The sequence below is a fragment of the Loxodonta africana genome, chromosome 2 (genome assembly GCF_030014295.1).
Source record: "Loxodonta africana isolate mLoxAfr1 chromosome 2, mLoxAfr1.hap2, whole genome shotgun sequence".
Taxonomy (NCBI): Eukaryota; Metazoa; Chordata; class Mammalia; order Proboscidea; family Elephantidae; genus Loxodonta; species Loxodonta africana.
The window spans coordinates 152,321,995-152,339,392 of NC_087343.1; the positions used below are offsets into that span (position 1 = coordinate 152,321,995).

General features: G+C 37.1%; 1 protein-coding gene across 2 annotated transcripts in view; it reads left to right on the forward strand.

Annotated features, from left to right (window-relative positions):
• The window catches only part of UBE2D2 (ubiquitin conjugating enzyme E2 D2), a 51,776-nt gene that overhangs the window by 22,606 nt on the left and 11,772 nt on the right, over positions 1 to 17,398 (forward strand). For both annotated transcript variants that reach the window (XM_003404533.4, XM_023549573.2), the window contains exon 2: positions 14,165 to 14,228. In XM_003404533.4, the coding sequence (XP_003404581.1) occupies positions 14,165 to 14,228 (64 nt within the window). The remainder of the gene's footprint in view (positions 1 to 14,164; positions 14,229 to 17,398) is intronic.

The window sequence follows — 17,398 nt, forward strand, 5'->3', positions numbered from 1 at the left end:
ACTTACAGGGAGGGGAGGAATCGTTGGTAGCCATTTTTCAAGGTTATTTACTGTTGGGGAAATTGTACTAAGTTTTGTCTTAATAACATATTTACTTGTTGGATAAGGTCACATGGTTATAAATTTAATTTTATAATGGAATTTTGTTTCTTTAGATTAATTAAAAACAATTTTAATGGTTGACTAATATTAAATTTACATTTTTCTGAATATTAAAGAAGTTTTTTTTTCCCCCCGAAAGTTTGTTTGACCAATCAGTAGGCAAGAAAGAAGAGGGGAAAGGAAAGGCATGTGGAATGTGAAACTTTAAAATGTAATTATTTTGAGGAGAAATGTAGCCATTTACTTAGGGCCTTATTTTTTTCATGTCGAATAACTATCTTTGTTAAGTCTAGTACTGGGAGACTAGGGGAAAAAAGTTAGACAAGTAAATGATAATTAAGATGTGAATATTTTAGGAGGCCATAGGTACTGGGATTAACCAAGTTATTTCTCGTAGGATTAAAATATAGTCACTGGACTCTTGTATTATTATTATTTTCTTATAAGGCTTTAAAAACCTAAAGACCAACCAGGTGGTTATCTTCTTGATTGCCTGTCTCTTCTGGAAAATATAGGATAAAACTGAGTCACAGTAAGAATTTCATGCTAACAGCCTTGTTTCTACTGAGACTTCTAACTTAAGTCATGGTCTTGATAGCACACGTGTATTAAGAAACTTGAGGCTGACAAGGCTGTGCTTTTTTTCTTTCTTTCTTTTGGACTTGATTCGTAATACTTTCATACTCTTTCCATTATCATACCAGGGAACTACTTTTTTCCTGCTTTGTGCCTCCTCTGTGTTAATTTAAAAAATGCTTTCAGAATCCTGAAATAGTACCATTGTGATGACTGGATGGGTTAAACATTCCCTGTAGGTTAATTGGTCAGATCTACCATATTAAAAACTGCTTTCTAGAGCCATACTTAGTTCTTAATATCATGAAGTATAAAATGTTTTTGAAATAGTAATACTTGTTGGTACCAAACTTTCCCCAGCTTATCTGCACTTGAGTTTTCTATATGGCTCTCCCCGCAGTCCTTGCTGCAGATAAAATGGAAATCCTTTTAGGGTACAAATTGTATCATAGGAAAACAAATTTTTCATTTTTCTTATTGTCATGGTACTGTAATATCTTCCCCCAAGGCAGTAGTAAATGTTTCTTTTACTGTGTAGAAGATACTTGATTAGATGACATCGCAAGTGTTTTCAGTGTGGACAAAGGGCTTCTATCTCTAAGGTTTCATAAAATATAATTTAAAAAGACATTTCTTCGGAAGTACATATTTCTACTTTTGTTAATACTGTTTAGTGTCTAATTTTGGAGGCTGGATTGTTCCAGGGAGATTAAAAAATGTTTTTCTGTCAGTTAGTGTTTTGAATAATTGTTTTAAAATATAATTTTAGGCTTGAAACTTGGTCCTGGGTTTCTTTCTCTTTTCCTCCCTTCTTTCTTTTTGTAAGCTTAAATTAACAGCCTGCTTGACTATTGGTCTGCCCATCATATATCATAGAGATTGTCCATCTACAGGAAGACTGACATAACCATGGTCAGATTTAGCATTTTGAACTCTCTGAAACTAACCTACTGTGCTTTAGAGGAGAAGCATTACTTTAAGTTTCAAGGATTTATAGTTTTAGGTTAATGGTTTTTATATATTTCAAAGCATCGGAGTACTAAAACGTCCCTATATGCCACTTGGAGTCCTGGTTGCACAGTGGTAAGAGCTCGGCTGCTAGCCAAAAGGCTGGCAGTCTTCAAAACCCTATGGGGCATTTCTTCTCTGTCCTATAGGGTCTTTATGAATTGGAATCGACTCAACGGCAGTGAGTTTGGTTTTGGGTTTTGGTATGCTACTTATTAAAAATAGTACATGTGTGTTTTTTAGGTAGCAATGGAGGTACATGGTTTTACAGGGTGTGATGGAAAATAGGATGTCATCTTGCCTCTTTTTTGAGGTCCCTGTTATCCTGCCGCTTTATGTAGCACTGAGGCGTGCCATGGTAATGATACTCCCATTGCCATTGAGTCGATTCCCACTCTTTGCGTCCCTATGAGACCAAGTACAACTGGCTAATAGGGCTTCTAAGGCTCTAAATCTTTATGGAAGCAGACTGCTGCATCTTTATCCCGTGGAGCCTGATGATGGGTTCGAACCACTGATCTTTCAGTTAGCAATCAGTGCTTAACCACTGCCAGCCCCAAGCGCTAATTTTTCTTTCCATCTTCTCAAGTTTGGAACTATGGTACATGGTGATTAGTGTTATAGATGAGTGTTGCAGTGAACCCTGACAAAGTAAGATCTTTAGGTTTCTAGTTGTCTGTGTAGTTGTTGATGAAGGTGGAATTCAGCTGGCAGTGGAGATCTTGGTCATCCAGATATCAGGAAGGAAGCTCTCTTCTTAGCATTTTAGTGTTTTCTTTGGAGCTTAGTGAATGATTGAACCTTTTGTTATAGATGCTCTACCATCTGTCTATTACTAGCACATAGGCTCTTTACATCTACCTGACACAGCAATAGAGAGCGGAGTTCACTGCCTCAGTCACTGATCCTGTGTGGAGTTGAACCACTGCTCATTAGCTTCAAGGGTTGGTAGGAAGGAACGTCTGTGGAAAAGTTTGCCTGCTTTGTTTTAGTACCACGTATACCTCCCTAACAGTTTTGTCCCCCCTACTTACTACAGAAGCCTAACTGGAAGAGTTGTGATTTTCATATCCTATCTGTCATTTACTCAGTTGTTTTATACTTTGGCCTTGGTTGCCAAACAGGTACGTCATTAGATGTATGATCTGGTGACTGCAGTCAGTATCAGGGAACGAGGAGATTATTGCCTTTCCAGGTGACTTACTTCATTAAATCTAAGGTCCCATTGATTGAAAGATGTACCACTATTATATGTACTACTTTTGTACTACTGCTCCATGTACAGAAAAAAAATACTGTTAATTAACCTGACATACCATTGATTGTAATATACAGTCTGATTTTAGGTAAGTTAAAATGTAATATCTATCTATATACCTCACAATCAAAAGGTGGCATTATCTTTCTCTAGGTACTTAAAATTACTGTGTGTGATTGTAACTCTCTGTTCTTTGAGAAGTATTTACCGGGTACTTCCATGGACCAGGCACTATATAAAAAGCTGGAGGTCAGATCCCTATTTGTCACTGGGTCAAGAGACATTAAATAATCACACAGATAAATATGAACTATGCTAAATGTTAAAGCAATTGGCACTTTTCCATTATAGTATTTAGCAAGAAATCAAATGAAAGTGAGGAGCAGACTTCTGGGAAGGCCTCTCTAAGGAAGCAGCATTTAAATGAAGACTGAAATATATGGAGGGGATGGGAGGTGGGGTGAGTATTCCAGGCAGAGGATTCCTAGAGACTGGAATTGATCGAATTTAAAAAGGCCAATGAATTAAGGGGGAAGGATGTTTAAATTAGTAAATGATAGTTCATACAGGTAAAGTAATGTCTAGGGAAGGTTTTCGATCTTCAGTACCGAGCAGAGAATATTGTCTTTAATTATGGCAGAACATTTCCATCTAGATAGATGCTGTTGAAGTGCTCGAAGAAACTGCTTGTTCTCTGGTGTTATCTAATCTCACCCCAAAACGTCTTTTCCATTCAGGATCAGTAATTAAATCTTAATGTATTTTGTACACTACTGTAGGCTCCCTTTCTGTTTCCCAACATAGTGATTAGGTTGAGTGAAATGGACTTCCTTTGGAAGTTGTTCAGATGCTTATGTTTATCTTCTCATTTGCAAGTGTTTGAGCACCAACTCTACTTGGTACTTGTGCTAGGCATTCATCCACTGATTCAGACATTTGAGTGCCTCTTATGTTCCAGGTCCTGAGGGATACAGTGAATCTTGTTCTCTAACTTGAGGAGTTATAATTAAACATTCAAGGGGTAGAGGTGGAGTGCACAGAAGTTAACTTTTGATAGTTGTGGATAAAAATTGAACATGGAACATAACTATATAGTACAACATATGATACTAGATTTGTATACTTCAGTAAATGCATAGTGTAGCTGCTTGGAGAAAGACAGAGATCGATGGGGAATAAAAAAGTTTTTTTCATCTTAAAAAAAGGGATATGATAACACTAATCTTTTTAATTTGAAATGTTTGGTGTTCATGTGTTTTAAAACTAATTGTGAAGATAGGTAAAAATAAACTTGGGTCTGGCTTTTTTGTTTTAACCTCAGGTTCATAGTTGGGTTTAGTATATGCATTTAAAAAGTTTCCTACTGCTTTTTTCTTTGTGAAGCGGTAAACATATCAAGCAAATTTGAATGCTGTGTAACTCAATTGTAATTTATAGGAATATCTTATAAAGTATAAACTCACTGAACTCACTAACTTTTTTAAAACTGTTTTTCCCATAGTTGACTTTTCCTGCTTGTTAAATAGCTGCTGTTGCGTCAGCTGACTCATGGCAACCCCATGTGCACAGAGTAGAACTGCTCCATCGGGTTTTCGTGGCTGTGACCTTTCAGAAGCAGATTGCCAGGCTTGTCTTTTGAGGCGCCACTAGATGGGTTCGAACCGCCAGCCTTTTGGCTGGTGTTTAAAAGCTTAACCATTTATGCCACCCATGGACTCCTTAAACAGTGATTAAAAAAAAAACAAACCTGTTGGCCTTGATTCGATTCCAACTCATAGTGACCCTGTAGGACAGAGTAGAACTGCCCCATAGGGTTTCCAAGGAGTGCCTGGTGGATTCGAACTGCCGGCGTTTTGGTTAGCAGCCATAGTTCTTAACCCACTATGCCACCAGGGTTCATAAGAGGTCTTGCTTAGTTTTACTTTCTGCGTTGTCATATGGATAGTATAATCTTGATGTTTATCTTAATTTTGTAGTATAAAAGATTAAGTTATACAAATTACATTTTGTAATATCTCTGTATAGCATATCATTTCTTCATGAAAAAAAAAATTTTTCTCTTAGTAACCTGGAAAAACAGTTTTAAGTCAGAAACTAAGTATGAGCTATGTTTTTTTTTTAATCATAACTAGACACCGTGTCAACATTGTCACACAAGTAGGATTTTATAGCTACTTCTATTAAAAAAAAAAAAAGTTATATGTATCTCTGAAAATAAATAGAAATATGTAATCTGCCCTGGAAGGAGGATTTACGTTGTATTGACCATATATTATAAGCTAGTCAAACATGAGCTTTCTTTAAGCATTATCTTAAAACATTTTGAAGAAGTTTATAGTCCAGATGGGGGTTGATAAGATGTAAATATGAGAAAATGTAGGACCATTTTAGCAGAGTTGTGTAGGTTTTTCTATCTCATGCTTAAAAGACTTTTATTCATAAAACTATAAAATTTCCTTTTCTAGAATATAAGAAAATGTTTTTCTTGCTTTCTTCAGGCTTATTTCTGACCTTTCCACAGACATTAGGCATTTCGTGAGAATAAAATCTTAGTTGGGGTTGGGGCGTAAGGGAATGTGCCAAGAGGAAAAGTGAAGGCTGGTTCTGTGTTCATACAGTTGTGTTTTCTTTAGGACTTCTTTATTTTATTGTGCTTTAAGTGAAAGTTTACAATTCAAATCACTTTCTCATACAAAAACTTACATACAGATTGTTATACGACCCTAGTCGCTCTTCGTGCACGTGGCAGCACACTCCTTCTCTCTACCCTGTATTTCCAGTGTCCATTCAACCAGCTCCTGTCCCCCTCCGCCTTCTCATCTCACCTCCAGACAGGAGCTGCCCACATAGTCTCATGTGTCTACTTGAGCTAAGAACACACTCCTCACCAGTACCGTTTTATGTCTTATAGTCCAGTCTACTCTTTGAAGAGTTGGCTTCCGGAGTGGTTTTAGTTTTGGGCTAACAGAGAGTCCGGGGTCCATGACCAGAGGCCATGACCTCCAGTCTCAGTCAGACCATTAAGCCTGGTCTTTTTACTAGAATTTGAGGTCTGCATTCCACTTTTCTCCTGCTCCATCAGGGATTCTCTGTTGTTTTCCTTGTCAGGGCAGTCATTGATGGTAGCTGGGCACCATCTAGTTCTTCCAGTCTTAGGCTGATGAAATGTATTGCTTATGTGGCCCTTTCTGTCTCTTGGGCTCATATTTTCCTTCTGTCTTTGGTGTTCTTCATTCTCCTTTGCTCCAGGTGGGTTAAGACCAATTTATGCATCTTATATGGCCACTTACTAGTTTTTAAGACCCCAGACGCCACTCACCAGAGTGGGATGCAGAACCTTTTCTTAATATACTTTGTTATGCCAGTGGACCTAAATGTTCACTGAAACCATGGTCTTTAGGACTTCTTTAGACCCTTGAGTATTCTAATGTATAAGGATGTGAATTACATTTCCCAAACTTATTTGACCTCTAAACCTCATAACTAAGCTATGCTGGGGAAGATTCACCTTTAGTCTAATCTTATTTTATAGATATGAAAACTCTGATCTGGAGGAGTTGAGTAACTTGCTTTAAAGTTACTTAAGAGTAGAATGAGAAACATCAAAGAGTAGTTGAAACTTGGAAAATGTAAATTCTGCTCATTGCCCCTACTGAAAGCATAAACAGGTTATAGAATAACCTTTACAGCCCTCATGGATGATTAGTTTTCAGTATTTGCAGTATAAAAATCTCCACGCATTTCTTTTGTAGAACCAATTATTGAAGTGAGCAACAGGTAATTTTTTTTTTTTAATGGAGAAAATAGTGATCCATTTAGAGGAAATTTCTTCTTTAATGATTGAAACAAATAACTAATTTAAATAATTTATTGTAAGAAACATTAACTGTAGAGTTAACAAGAAAAGTATAATTAAAAGGATGGAATTGGTACTTTCTAGATGTATTTACCTAGAGAAATTTATAAGAATAAACAAGAATATTTATCTAAATATTTAATAGTGAAAAATAGGGAGGAAATTAAATGTCCATCAACTGAAGAAAGAGTCCATGTGGTTTAGATATAGAGTAGCGAAATAAACAGCAATATAAAGTCTGGAAGCTTTATGGAAAAACATATCCATATGTTGAGGAAAAAGCAAAGTGTAGAAGAATATATGCAGTGTAACTTTTAAGATAAAAGTTTAAAACCGGGTGTCCATACATTGTTTATGGACACATACCCCCCTCCCCTAGAAAACCAAACCAGTTGTCATTTAGTTAATTCCAGCTCATGGCAACCCCATGTGTGTTAGAATAGAACTGTGCTGCATAAGGTTTTCAGTGGATGGTTTTCTGGAAGTAGATTGACAGGCCTTTCTTCTGAGGGCCCCTCTGCCTGTCAAACTTCTGACCTTTCAGTTAGCAGCCTAGTAGTGCATTAACCATTTGCGCCACCCAGGGACTTCTGTGGACACGTTGAAAACTATAAAAGAGTGAACGGGAATGATAAGCACTAAACTCGGGGTAGTCATTTCTTCAGGAAGGGTGCACAGGGGACTGCTTGAAGATCTAAAGTTGATGTGGCAATGTTAAGTTTGGGCAAACCTGGGTGGTAGGTTTATGGGTGGGTATTTTTTATACTTTTAGTTGACTTGAATATTTTAAGGGAGCACAGACTTTAATATCTGATAAGGTTACCACTTCTGCTTATACTCAGTTTAGGAAAGATTGATATTGTGTATATTTACATCAGTTTGTCTGTCTTTATACTAAAAGGCATGAGGCATTGGTGGTAAGAAGGCATCTTGCCTTCCATGCAGGAGACCCAGGTTCGATTCCTGACCAATGCACCTCATACCCAGCTACCACTGTCTGTCAGCAGAGGCTTGTGTGTCATTATGCTGAACAGGTTTCAGCAGAGCTTTCAGACTAAGCATCTGCCCTGCTGGGGCAAGTATTCTGAAGCTCTTTAACTCCACCAATAAGTGCCTGGAGGCACCCAACTCTGCCAATAAACTTCGACCAGAAGGTGCTCAGCTCTCTTGCTCCGGGGGTTGGCAAGCCTAGTTTCACCAGTAAGTGCTCAGTGGCACCATACTCTGCCAGGAAACCAAAGGCACTCGGCTCTCTCGCTGCAGCTCCTACACTATCTTGCGCTGGTCTCCCTGTTCTGCTGCTGCCACCTCTCTGCTGCTGCTTCTCACCATTAGCGCCGTCTCCAGCATAAAAGTTCTTCTCACTTCCTTCTGAGTCCTCACCAGCATTGCCTTTGACATCCATAATTCCACCAAAAGTCTCTTCAATGCAATCTAGGCTTTTTTCCCCCTGGTCTAGGAGCTTTTCAGCCGAGGGACCCTGGGTCCAAAGGATGAGCTCCCCTCATCGTTCTTCATTCTTTGTGGCATGAGGTCCCCTGTCTCTCTGTTCACTTCTCTCTTATATCTCAGAAGAGATTGACTCAAAACACAACCTAACCTTGTAGATTGAGTCCTGCCTCATTAATAGAACTGCCTCTAATCCTGCCTCATTAACATCATAAAGGTAGGATTTACAACATGTAGGAAAATCATATCATATCACAAAATGATAGACAGTCACACAATACTGGGAATCATGGCCTAGCCAAGTTGACACACATTTTGGGGGGGACACAATTCAGTTCATAACAAGTGTAAAGCATTATTATTTTCTCTTGTGTCTCTGGATTAGATGCCATATTCTTGAGAACAAAAAGCTATTAGGAAATGTATAAAAAGTTTGGAGCAAGTTAAACTTTACTTGAAAATAATTAAACTGTTTGGCATAAGGTTTGGGGCTGTTTCATCTAAGATGAGGAACATAGTTGCAGAGAATCAAAATTGTTTATAACTCCTAATATTCAAAGATTTTAGTTCTGCTACATAGCTAGAAACAAGGGGCCTAGAATATACAGCAACAAAGAAATGTTTTAAATTGAGACCTATGTAGTAAAATAACAATTTGCTCCCAAAATAAGACATTCAGATTTCAGAGAAAGTTAGAATATAAAATCTTTTTAGAAAATGAGGATTTTCTTTTCCAAATTTAATTATGTGTGCTATATTTCTCTATCGTTCTTTCTGCAGAAATGTTTTTCATTAAAGAAAATAATTTCTTGGTTTTAAGCTTGATCCTAGCCCTACTCTCAGTCCTCTCATGGAGGTGCCTTGTGTGCCAGTAGAACTGCTCTCCGTAGGGTTTGCAGTGGCTGTGATCTTTCAGAAGTAGATTGCTGGGCCTTTCTTCTGAGCCACCTCTGGGTGGATTTGAATTGCTAACCTTTCAGTTAGTAGCCAAGCACTTAAAGTGTTTGTGCTGCCCAGGACTTCTACTTTCAGTCCTGTTGTTTGCCATGGAGTTGATCCTGACTCATAGTGAACCTATAGGGCAGGGTAGAACTGCCAAATAGGATTTCCAGGGCTGTAATCTTTATATTCGTCCCAAGTGGTGGCTAGTGGGTTCGAACTGCCGACCTTAGCAGCCGAGCACTTAACTACTTCGCCACCAGGGCGCATTCCTTCAATTTTAGTAATGTATAATTTTCTGTATAATACACAGTATGTAATATGCAAGGCTATATAATATACAAATTTCTCTTAGAGTAGAAAATAGAAGAAATTAAGGTATAGGGATAAAGCCAAATGATAAAGTCAGCTGTTAAACCTTTGTTTTAAAGAGGCCAGACATATTAGGGTATTATTTTCTGCCCAGGTGTTCTGTTCAGATCACTTCTGATTGTAACATTCAACTTCAATTTTCATTTTGCCGTAAGGACATGAATTTTGTAGGTTGTGTGTTTATTCAGTCTAACTGGGTTTTCACTATTTAGATTATCCTCTAGATGGTGACTTTTTTTTTTTTTTCAATTTTATTGTTAAACTTATGTAACAAAACATTTGCCATTTAAACCACTTTTAAGTGTACAATTCATTGGCGTTAATTACAGTCAGTGTGTTGTGCAGGCATCGCCACTGTCCATTTCCAGATGTTTATCATCTCCCTGAACAGAAACTCAGTACTTTTAAATAATAATAACTCCCCCACTTCCTTCTCCCCCAAGCCCCTGGTGACCACTAATAAATGATTGTCTCTATGCATCTGCCTATTCTAGATATCTCATGTAAGTGGGATACAATATTTGTCTGACTTAGATGGAGACGTTTTTTTAATGTAAAATTATTTTTGTTATTGAGGGTATATGTAGCAGAAAGTACACCAGTTCACCAGTTTCTACATGTGTAGTTCAGTGACATTCATTAAATTCTTCAAGTTGTACAACCATTCTTACCCTCCTTTTCTGAGTCATTCCTCCTCTATTAACATAAACTTAGTGCCCCCTGAGTTTCCTATCTAATTTCCGTGTTGCTGTTGTCAATTTGATCCCATATTGGTAGATCTTAAAAGAGCTCCGTGCTCAAACCAGACATTCTTTACTAGTTAAGCTAAATGATAGTTTGGTTTTAAGAAGTCTTCAGGGGATATTTTTGGTTTAAGGTTTAAAGATTATCTCAGGGCAATAATTTCAGGGGTTCATCCAGCCTCCATGACTCCAGAAAGCCTGGATTCTATGAGAATTTGAAATTCTGGTTTGCATTTCCCCCGTTTTGATCAAGAGTGTTCTCTAGAACCATTGATCAAAATGTTCAGTAATGGCAGCCAGGCACCATCGAGTTCTTCTGGTCTCTTGGCGAAGGAGGCAGTTAGTTGTTCGAGGAGGCAACCAAACATGCATTCCATTTCCTCTTCTGTTCTTGAATTTCATTTTTCCTCTGTTGCTCCAGGCAAATAGAAACCAGCTGTTGTTTCTTGGATGGCTGCTTAAAAGCTTTTAAGACTCCGGGTACTGGGCAACTAAGTAGGAGGTAGAACAGAAACACTAAACACACTATTAGGCCACTTAGTTGGGGTATCTCGTGAAACCATGACCTAAAATCTCCAAGCCAAGAAACCAAATCCCACGAAGTGTTTGTTTGTTCCTAAGTAGCCTCAGTAGTAACTCTTTTTTTTTTTTTTTTCTTTATTGTAAATATATCTAAGGACCCCTAGTAGGCAGTGGCTGAGAGCTTCGCTGCTAATCAAAAGGCCAGCGGTTCAAATCCATCAGCCACTCCATGGGAAAAAGATGTGGCAGTCTGCTTCCTTAAAGATTTACAGCCTTGGAAACCCTGTGGGGCAGTTCTGCTCTGTCCTACTGGGTCACTGAGTCAGAACTGACTTGATGGCAATGCATTTTGGTTTCAGCTGGTAAATATATCTGCCACACAACTTTTTCCATTTCATCCTTTTTACAGTGTACAACTTATTGACAGCAATTGCATTAAACATCTGTGCTACCCTACCCTTAATCAGTGTGATTTTCCATCACTGTAAACCAAAACTCAATATTCTATAAGAAATAAGCCAAAACTTGTTGCTGTGGAGTCGATTCCTACTCATAGAGTCAAACTGCCCTCATAGGGTTTCCAAGGCTGTAAATCTTTACAGAAGAAGACTGCCACATCTTTCTCCTGTGAAGCAGCTTATGGGTTTGAACTGCCAACCTTTCAGTTAGCAGCTAAGCGCTTAACCACTGCACATAGGGCTCCACTCCATAAACAATAACCTCACCTTTTCCCCTCCCTCCCATCTACTAAGAAACTTTGGTCTCTGTACATTTGCCCTTGGTGGCACAGTGGTTAAGAGCTATGACTGCTAACTAAAAGGTCAGCAGTTCAAATCCACCAGCCACTCCTTGGAAACTCTATGGAGCAGTTCTGCTCTGTCCTATATGGTCACTATGAGTCGGAATCGATTTGACGGCAATGAGAATTTTTTGTCTTTTTATATATAAGTGAGGAAATGGTAACAGCTTTTAATAACTATTGTATTTTAATCTACATTTATAGTCAGAAAGGGTAATTTATTTTTCAAATAGGCAACACATAAATTTGTTATAAAATTCAAAAGAAATAAAAAGAATACATACAGTTCCTGTCATCACCCCAAAGCAGGTTTCCTTTTTGCAGTCACTTGCTGTTAACTAGGTTCTCGTGTATTCTTCAGAAATATTTTGTATGTACACAAAGATGAATGGCTATATGCTTTTTTAATAAAACAGCTTTATTGAGATATATGTTGTTGTTGAATGCCGTCAAGTTGGTTCTGACTCTTAGCAACCCTATGTACAACAGAACGAAACACTGCCTGGTCCTGCGCCATCCTCACAGTTGTTGCTATGTTTGAGCCTGTTATTGCAGCCATTGTCTCTATCCATCTTCTTGAGAGTCTTCCTCTTTTTCACTGGCCCTCGACTTTACCAAGCGTGATGTCCTTCTTTAGAGACCAGTCCCTCTTGATAACATGTCCAAAGTACATGAGAGGCAGTCCTGCCATCCTTGATTGTAAGAGCATTTTGACTATACTTCTTCCAAGACAGATACATGTTACATACAATAAAATTCACCAATTTTGAATGTATGGTTTGAATTTTGGCAAATGTACACACAGTCATGCAACTTCTACCAAGTTTTCCTCATATGTCTTTGTTATCAGTTCCCTCCAACTCCCTCTAAATCCTGGAACCATTTATCTACTTTCTCTTACGATTGTTTTGCTTTTTCCAGAATGTCATATAAATGGAATCTTAGAGTATGTAGTCTTTTTGTGCCTTTCATTTAGCATTATGCTTTTGAGATTCATTCATATCAGTGTCTTGTACCAAGGAAGTGTTGAATGAGTGTGTTAATGTCTGTCAGCCTAAGCGTAGGTTAAATTTTTTAAATTAATTGCATCACACTGGCTCATGAAATGGTCCGATGGGTCTTCTGTTCAACTTGGTTAAATCTCAGCTCTCTTGATGTCGTTTGACATGGAAAAAGGTGATTCTTTGATAGGAGCAAAAGATTAAGGATAAATCACGAGTAAAATACCATTTAATGAACATGACATGACTTGAGAATAGCTCGTTAAATTCAAATTATATTTTAATAGCAACCTATTGCTATGGCAGTCAAAAGGAATAGGTAACTTTTGTGCTCTCAATCAAGTAAGTGTTCTTAGTTATACTCACTTGAATTGCAAACATTTGGGAATGGGAATTGCACCATAGGCCATTATTTTTTCTGGAGATGGGGCAAGGAATCTGTTGTAGGGACACACAAAATCCAAAAATTGAGGTGCTTGAAAAAGTATATATTGTCTTTATCTCAGTCTCTGTGCTTTTTTGAAAAACTTTATTTCTGAACTTTATGCTTTGTGTTCCAAATTTATAAATAGGATAAAACATCATAATTGATGTACTAAAATTGCTGATTGACTAGGTTAGCTTCTGAGGAAGGAACTTGGAGAAGCAAATATATGCTGTTCACTAAAAGGTTAAAAGATATATAACATTTAGAATAATATAATCACACTTTTATATAACCCTATTAAGATTTTAAATAGTTTTTATTGCACTTCTAAAATATTAGATTTTACTGTTTTTACTGTTGTAGTTTTAAAATACTAATGTTAAATTGTTTTAATATAAAATTAGTCCTTAGGACTTGTTTTTTACTCAGATAGCAAGCCTAGGGAAAGGGATATAGTATGATTTCCTGCCTTGTGGTTCTCAGATACCTCTTCTCAGTAACAAATACCAAGTTTGTGGACTCTTAGGTTAAAATAACTAAGGGAACTGGCATTACTGCAGGTAGGTCAGTCTCTGATTACAAGGGTTTATGATGAATTTTGTTACTTCAGTCAACCTTTTTTATGTATTAAAAAAAAATTTTTTTTTCCTACTACCTTTAGAACTTTGGTATAAACATCAACTGTAAGCACATATCAACATCTTGTCAGACAATCCAGTATAATTTGGAACATTTATTATAGCTTTGAAAGCCTATCCCACATATAACCTGAGATACAAAAATAGTCCTGAATCTTTTTTGAAAAATAATAAATTTTTGTTTTAAAATGGTTTTTATGGCTCTTTAGTATATAATACCTGTTTACCTTTCTTATCATATTTACCTACTAAACTCTGAACAAAGCAAAAATGATTCACTTTTTAAATCAGGCACGTGCATTCAAGAATCTGAAATACTTTCAGATAAAGATTCACTAATATACTTCTCTCTGACTTTGAAGGAGTGTTCCTAAAAGCGCTACACTGGTAGGACAGAATATTAGTAGCAGTGCATGTTTTGTTAATGGATAAAAGTTAGATTTATGTTTAATAAATTCCCTCTCCTTTCTTAAGGAATTGAATGACCTGGCACGGGACCCCCCAGCACAGTGTTCAGCAGGTCCTGTTGGAGATGATAGTAAGTACTTAACAGGAGTGATGGGAGTAAAACAGCAGAACAGTCTGCTTCTGGGGAGCTCTGGGACAGATGAGTATATATCTCTTAAAGTTATTTTTGTGTGAAGAGGTAATTATGCTATAGGGAAGAGACAGTGTTTACCCTGACTTGTCTGTAAAAGATTCAGTCTTGCGTATACCCCATTATCTTCTGTGTTATTTATTATGTCTTGAACATCTTCTGGCAGACATTGTCTGTGTGTAGTTGTCCTGGTCCATTATTTGTCTGTTATATCCTTTGGGTATTTCCCTGGGGTAAAATATTTGAATATTTACCTGTTGTCCTTTAAGTAAAATAATAGTAAATATGATATATGTGTCTGTTCTTTCTACTGGCTCATACTACAAGGCAGGTATAGTTTTTTTTTTTTATTATTATTAACTTTTATTGAGCTTCAAGTGAACGTTTACAAATCAAGTCAGTCTGTCACATATAAGTTTATATACATCTTACTCTGTACTCCCATTTGCTCTCCCCGTAATGAGTCAGCCCTTCCAGTCTCTCCTTTCGTGACCATTTTGCCAGCTTCCAACTCTCTCTATCCTCCCATCCCCCCTCCAGACAGGAGATGCCAACACAGTCTCAAGTGTCCACTTGATATAATTAGCTCACTCTTCATCAGCATCTCTCTCCTACCCACTGTCTAGTCCCTTTCATGTCTGCTGAGTTGTCTTCGGGGATGGTTCCTGTCCTGTGCCAACAGAAGGTTTGGGGACCATGACCGCCGGGATTCCTCTAGTCTCGGTCAGACCATTAAGTATGGTCTTTTTATGAGAATTTGGGGTCTGCATCCCACTGATCTCCTGCTCCCTCAGGGGTTCTCTGTTGTGCTCCTTGTCAGGGCAGTCATCGATTGTGGCCGGGCACCAACTAGTTCTTCTGGTCTCAGGATGATGTAGGTCTCTGGTTCATGTGGCCCTTTCTGTCTCTTGGGCTCTTAGTTGTCGTGTGACCTTGGTGTTCTTCATTCTCCTTTGCTCCAGGTGGGTTGAGACCAATTAATGCATCTTAGATGGCCACTTGTTAGCATTTAAGACCCCAGACGCCACATTTCAAAGTGGGATGCAGAATGTTTTCATAATAGAATTATTTAGTTTTTTTTTTTTTTAATGTCCAATTCATTTGCTTAATCCTGAGTAAAATAATTTATCAGATGATCTTGTTGCACAAGTTGGGTAATAATTTTCTTTTTGTTCTACTTTGTCTCAACACAGCTTTTTCCCTATCCTTTCTAGCTTTTTAAAAAAAGAATATTGAAATAAGAGTGCTTTATGACACAAAATTCATTCACAAAAAATTGTAATATTTACAAATAGAAAAAAAGTATACTCGGAGAAGTGTGTAAGAGAAATTTGTAATTTAAAACAAAATAGAAGTGTGTGTTTAAAATTATTTTTATTAAGAATGTTACGGTTTTTGCTAAATCCTTAAGAATCAAAGTAAGGCCCTTTTACAAGGATTGTTTTACAGACAAAATAGATATTGTAAATTATAAGATTAAGCACATGAGTAACTATAGTATTTGGTATCAAGTAGGATAGATCAGGTACTTAACCCTTTTCAAGACTTATTTTCTGCTTTGGGTTTTTTTTTTTTTTTTTGATACTGTACATTTTCAGTTGTGGAATGCATGCTGAGTTAGTGAGTGTGTTTAAATTTTTGCCTGGTAATATAGATTTTGGGAAATAGATTATGTGAAAATACATAATTTGTGGGAACCTATCTGGCCCACCAGTCTTGGGTAGCAGGCTTGCAGGGCACCCTTTTTTTGGGTACATGGGGCACCTCTGGTTTTACCTAATATCCCAGCTATTACTTCAACGAACATTTCTTTCACCTTTCACCATTACACAAATCCCCACTGGAGGGAAGCAAATACTTTCAGCAGGAAAAGTATACTCCCAAAGAACTCCAGAGGCATATAAAAAGTGTGTGGGATACTCTGTGTTCCACAAGTCACGAAAGAGTTTAAACCATAGAAAATGGTGTAAGTGCTTCCATTCAAGCGTTCTTATTTAAGCCTCGCAACAACCCTTTTAAGTGAGTGAGGAAGAAATTTTAAACTATTTTAAAGAAGAGTCCAGTGAGAGGATCTGGAAGTTCAGGTTTTCTGATTCTAGTTTTGTCCTTCCACCATATCTTATGGTCCACATGCATGAGTATCGTCTTTCCATTCAAATGAAAAAGTGGTTTTGTTTTAGGTAAGTTTTTCAAAATTGAGAGTAGCCAAAAATCTTAACCCTAATTAAAAGTGCTTGGAGTCTGGGGACTAGATTTTATTTTTGAAGTTCTCTTTTGTAAACTAATTTGCCTTTACTGTGCGTCCATCATAGTTAGCACTAATTTGTTACCCTGGAATATTAAATAAGACTCCTTCTAAAGCACAAACAATAAAAGAAAAAATAGATAAGTTGGACTTCATCAAAATTAAAAACATATTTCAAAGGACACTATGAAGAAAGTGAAAAGAAACCCACAGAATGAGAAGTTTTTTGCAATAAATTTTAGTATTCAGAAAATAAATAGAAATAATATAAAGGTAAATAACCCAGTTTAAAAATGGACAAAGGATTTTAATAGACATTTCTCCAAAAAAGATATACAAATGGCCAGTAAGCATATGAAAAGATGTTTATCATTTCATACCCACAAGAATGGCACTAATAAAAAAGACAAATAATAACAAGTGTTAGCGAAGATGTGGAGAAATTGGACTCTCATACACTGCCGGTGGGAGAGTGAAATGGTATAGCTGCTGTGGAAGACAGTTTGGCATTTTCTCAAAAAGTTAAATAGAATTACCATGTGACTCAGCAGTTCCACTCCTAGGTATATACCCAAGAGAAATAAAAGTATATATCCACAGAAAAATCTCTACATGGGTGTTCACAGAAGTATATAATTCATAATAACCAAAGAGTAGGAACAACCCAGATACCCATTAGCTTATAAATGGATAAATAAATGGGGTTATATCCATACAATGAAATATTTGACAATAAAAAGGAATGAAATACTAATACATGGCACAACATGAATGAACCTTAAAAACGTTACATGTAAGAAACCATTCACAAAAGACTACATATTACATGTTTCCATTTATATGAAATGCCCAGGATAGGCAAATC